Source organism: Chrysochloris asiatica, unplaced genomic scaffold (assembly GCF_000296735.1).
Source record: "Chrysochloris asiatica unplaced genomic scaffold, ChrAsi1.0 scaffold00669, whole genome shotgun sequence".
Taxonomy (NCBI): domain Eukaryota; kingdom Metazoa; phylum Chordata; class Mammalia; order Afrosoricida; family Chrysochloridae; genus Chrysochloris; species Chrysochloris asiatica.
In genome coordinates, this window is record NW_006409187.1 from 56,767 (window position 1) to 61,354 (window position 4,588).

At 34.6% G+C, this 4,588-nt stretch overlaps 1 protein-coding gene across 1 annotated transcript; it reads left to right on the top strand.

Annotated features, from left to right (window-relative positions):
* The first annotated feature begins 298 nt into the window (after positions 1–298).
* LOC102812781 (olfactory receptor 5W2-like) lies at positions 299–1,234 on the top strand. The gene has a single exon (XM_006877911.1). It carries the CDS (start codon positions 302–304, stop codon positions 1,232–1,234), a length of 933 nt encoding a protein of 310 aa, XP_006877973.1. The 5' UTR covers positions 299–301.
* The last annotated feature ends 3,354 nt before the right edge of the window (positions 1,235–4,588 follow it).

Here is a 4,588-nt window from a genome sequence, read left to right on the forward strand (position 1 = left end):
AACTAAGCTTTAGTCCATGCTGATGTAAGATAGTAAAGATAAAAATAAATGACACATATCAAGAATAATATGTAGATTCAGAATCAAGTTTCAAAACATTCTGGTACTGACATTTTGTTGTTTGCTTATTGAATCATATAACAGTGACATTTACCTGTGAGAGTTTCTGAGAATAAAGACAATTTAATACATAAAGTATCCTGACTTACAGATGATATTTTGTGGCTGTCCAACAGAGTTAAACACTGATATATCATTTTCTTATCATTTTTTTACCAGTGTAGAACAAAAACAAAGAAGGATGGATGAGGAAAATTGTTCTTCTGTGACTGAATTCCAGCTCTTGGGAATTACTAATAAACCTGAGATTAACACAATCATATTTACCACATTTCTAATTGTGTATCTCCTTATCCTTGTAGCAAATCTTGGAATGATCATTTTAATTAGAATGGATTCCCGGCTTCAAACACCAATGTATTTTTTCCTCAGTCATCTCTCTTTCTGTGACCTGTGCTACTCCACCGCAATTGGACCCAAGATGCTTGTGGATCTTCTTAACAAGAACAAATCAATTCCCTTCATTGGTTGTGCTTTGCAATTCTATACCTTCTGTATCTTTGCAGATGCTGAGTGTCTCCTGCTGGCAGTGATGGCCTTTGATCGGTACAAGGCCATTAGCAACCCCTTGCTTTATACAGTCAACATGTCCAACAAAGTGTGTTCCATGCTCATGACAGGGGTTTACCTGGTTGGCCTGGTTGATGCTTTTATACATACTACCTTAGCTTTTCGTTTGTGTTTCTGTGGGTCAAATGAAATTAATCACTTTTTCTGTGATATCCCTCCTCTACTGTTGATATCTTGTTCAGATACACAAGTCAATGAGTTAGTAATATTCACCATTTTTGGTTTCATTGAACTGAGTACCATTTCAGGAGTTCTTGTGTCTTATTGCTACATCATACTATCAGTCTTAAAGATCCACTCCACTGAAGGAAGGTTCAAAGCTTTCTCCACCTGCACCTCCCACTTAACTGTTGTTGCAATTTTCCAGGGGACTATGCTCTTTATGTATTTCCGCCCAAGTTCTTCCTATTCTTTAGATCAAGACAAAGTGACCTCGTTGTTTTATACTCTTGTCATTCCCATGTTAAACCCTCTGATTTATAGTCTACGAAATAAGGATGTAAAAGAGGCTTTGGAAAGACTGAAAAATAGAATGTTATTTTAAAGACTTTAAAATGTTATTTTAAAGTCTTCACATCAAATATTCCAGTACATTCTGGTCTTTAATACTTTAATGAAGTCTGTATTTATGAAAGTCTTCAACTAGACCAATATAAGGTAGTTTCTTAAATCTGTTAAACTTTCTTATGTGTTTTCAATTTAAGCACAATACTCTTTAATATTTGAAAACTTTCAGGTCTCCTAAATGTGCTAAAATTTTACTTGCTCATTATTGTTTTCTTGCACTAATTTATATTTTTTATTGAGTTTATGTAGTGTTTATTATACATTTTAGGTATTTTGATTTTATGATCAAACCAATAATCTCCACACTAATGGATTCTATTATCTGGTGTAAATATCAATCTTTAACTAGCTAATTATTCAAACAATTGAATAAATGCTATAAAACATCAGGATGTGAAAAAGCAAGGTGATATTAACCAATGCAAAATGTCTAACTCTGTTGTACAAAGAAGAAAAGCTTCTTTGAAATTGGGATATGTCTTTTCTCATCAAAATTCTGAACAGAGATGCTAAGTGGGGGAGAGTTAAGTTCTCTAGGTAAAGATATTGGTAATTAGTGATCACGAACTGGTTATGGGTCTTTTATGTAATTGAAGACTCACAATATCAGATATTAAACAACAAAGCAAAGGAACTACTAAGGTTCATCCTTGTGATGTAATTTTAACTCTTTTGTCCCTTTCTCATGTGAAGTTTCCATTTTCTTCCCCTTCACCCCTTATGGGACCTGGATGAATTCCTCTAGTCCTGATTCAGAAGTCAGCCTTCCCTCAAGGCATCACTTATCTACCACTCTGTTCATAAATCAATGTCCATTATATGAGATGCTGAGGATTCTGTGATATAGACTTTGTTATAACAATTACCTACAATGTGTTGATGACACTGGATGGGAAAACAATTATATAAAAGCCAACTGGATACCATCCTTTTGCATAATATTTGCCTGTCAGTTGAAACAGCATTAATTGATGGAATACTATATGCTTTGAATATATTTTTTACTTCTTGTCAGAACATTTGTAATGCTCTAAGAGGTAACAGATCTATAAAGATATGTGTATTTGTTACTTAGAAATTGAAAAGCAATCAGTTGTTATGTTTTGGAGTTTACCTCCTTCCCCTGTCTTAGTTTTACTTTTTTATATTAAAAAAAAAAAAAAGAACACACAGTTCTTTTAGCTTGTTCAGAAAATATATAATCCTATATTTGAAGGGCTTTCAAAACTGAAGGAAGCTCTAAATTATCTATTACAAACAATTGTAGAAGCTAAAATGTCAATGAATGTCATAGGCAGTATACTGCCATTGCAAAATGTTCTTTTATTAAAACAAAGCAAAATTGTAGTAAATCCTAAAAGCATGTGTAATTTCTCAAGTTATATTTCTTTGTGGGATCCTGGGACATGCTTGGTAAAGGTAAAATTGTGTGTGTGTGTGTGGAAATATATGGAGGATTGCTTTGGAAAATGTTTTGTAGTTTACTTTTCTACCATATTTTATTCAATTAATCCACACTCTATTTGAAATGGTACTTATGGGCACCAAGATGGAATCAAAGTAGTTTATATATTTTAATGTGTCCTTTGGGAGGTTATTTTAGTTTACCCAATTTTTAAAGCAAGAATGTAGTCAACTAGACTCAGATATTAATTAAGAGGATTGAATGGACAGTAGACCACATTGTATTGATGGATTGCCATACTTTGATAGGAAAAGTCTACTTTGCTTTGTTGTTATTATTGAATGCCATCAAATTGGTTCCTACTCATAGGAACTCTGTGTAGGGTTTCCAAGGATTGGATTGTGGGTTTCAACAACCAAGCTTGCCATTGCAGTCCAGTACTTATCCCATAGTACTACACCAGGACACTCCTATTAGAATATTGCTGCTGTTAAGTACCTTCGAATTGGTTCCAACTCATAGCGACCCTGTATATGGTTTCCACCAAGAGTGGCTGGTGCATTTGAATAGTTGGCCTTGTAGTTAAAATCAACCTTGTGGTCTTGCTGTTGCTTTTGTTGTTAGGTGCCAACAAGTCAATACCAACTCATAGCTACTCTATGCAGAAAGGAATGAAACACTGCACGGGTCTGGCCCAACATCACAATCATTGCTACATTTGAGCCATTGATGCTGCCACTATGCCAATCTATCTCACTGGGAGTCGTCCTCCTTTCTCTGACCCTCACCTTAACAAACATGATATCCTTCTCCAGTGACTGGTTCCTCCTGAGAGACAAAGTCTGACCATCCTGGCTTCCAAGGAGCACTCTGGCAGCATTTCTTTCAACACAGATCTATTTGTTCTGTTGAGAGTCCATGGTACTTTCAATATTCTCCTCTAGCACCGTAACTCAAATGCATCAACTCTTCTACAGTCTTCCTTATTCACTGTCCAACTTTCACATGCATATGAGGTTATTGAAAATACCATGGCTTTGGTCAGGCACACCTGAGTCCAGTCCTTAAACTGACATATTTGGTCATCAACATTTTAAAAAGGTCTTGTGCTGTAGATATGCCTATTGCACTACAATGTTTCATTTCTTGACTGCTGCTTCCATGAGTGTTGATGGTTGATCCCAGCAAAATGAAGTCTTTGAAAATTTCAATATTTTCTCCACTGATAAGGATGTTGTTTATTGGTCCACTACTAAGGCTGTATTTCCAACCACTGATCCTGCCTCTCTGTTTCCAACCTTTGCATTCCAATAGCCAATAATTATAAATTTATTTTGATTGCATGTTTGATTAATTTCAGACTGAAGAATTTGGTAGAAATCTTCAATTTCATCCTCACTGGTTTAGTGGCTGTTGTGTAAATTTTAATAATAATAGTTGTTCTTCCTTGTAGGTGTATGGATATTATCCTATCATGGACAGTGTTGTACTTAATGATATATATATATATATATATATATATATATATATATATATATATATATATATATATATTTGTGATGAATATGATGCCATTTACCATCAACTTGTCATTCCTTGGCTTAGTAAACCATGTGATTATCAGATTCAGAATGGCCAATTTTAGTCCATTTAAGCTCAGTAATGACTAGGATACTGATGTTTATGCATTCCCTTTTATTTTTGACAGTTTCCAATTTTCCTAGATTCATACTTTGTACATTCCATTTCCCAATTATTAATGAATGTTTACAGCTGTTTCTATTCATTTTAAGTTTTTCCCATCAGTAAATGAATATCCTAAGTGTGGGGGTTCCTGCCCTCCGCTGGGGTCGTGGGACATGAGCGAATATGTGGAAACATCAGATGAAGAAATGAATGAATACAATAGAAAGGCTTTTCAACTTG

Coding starts and splice junctions, on each gene's coding strand:
- LOC102812781 (XM_006877911.1), top strand. CDS start 302: ATGGATGAGGAAAATTGTTCTTCTGTGACTGAATTCCAGCTCTTGGGA.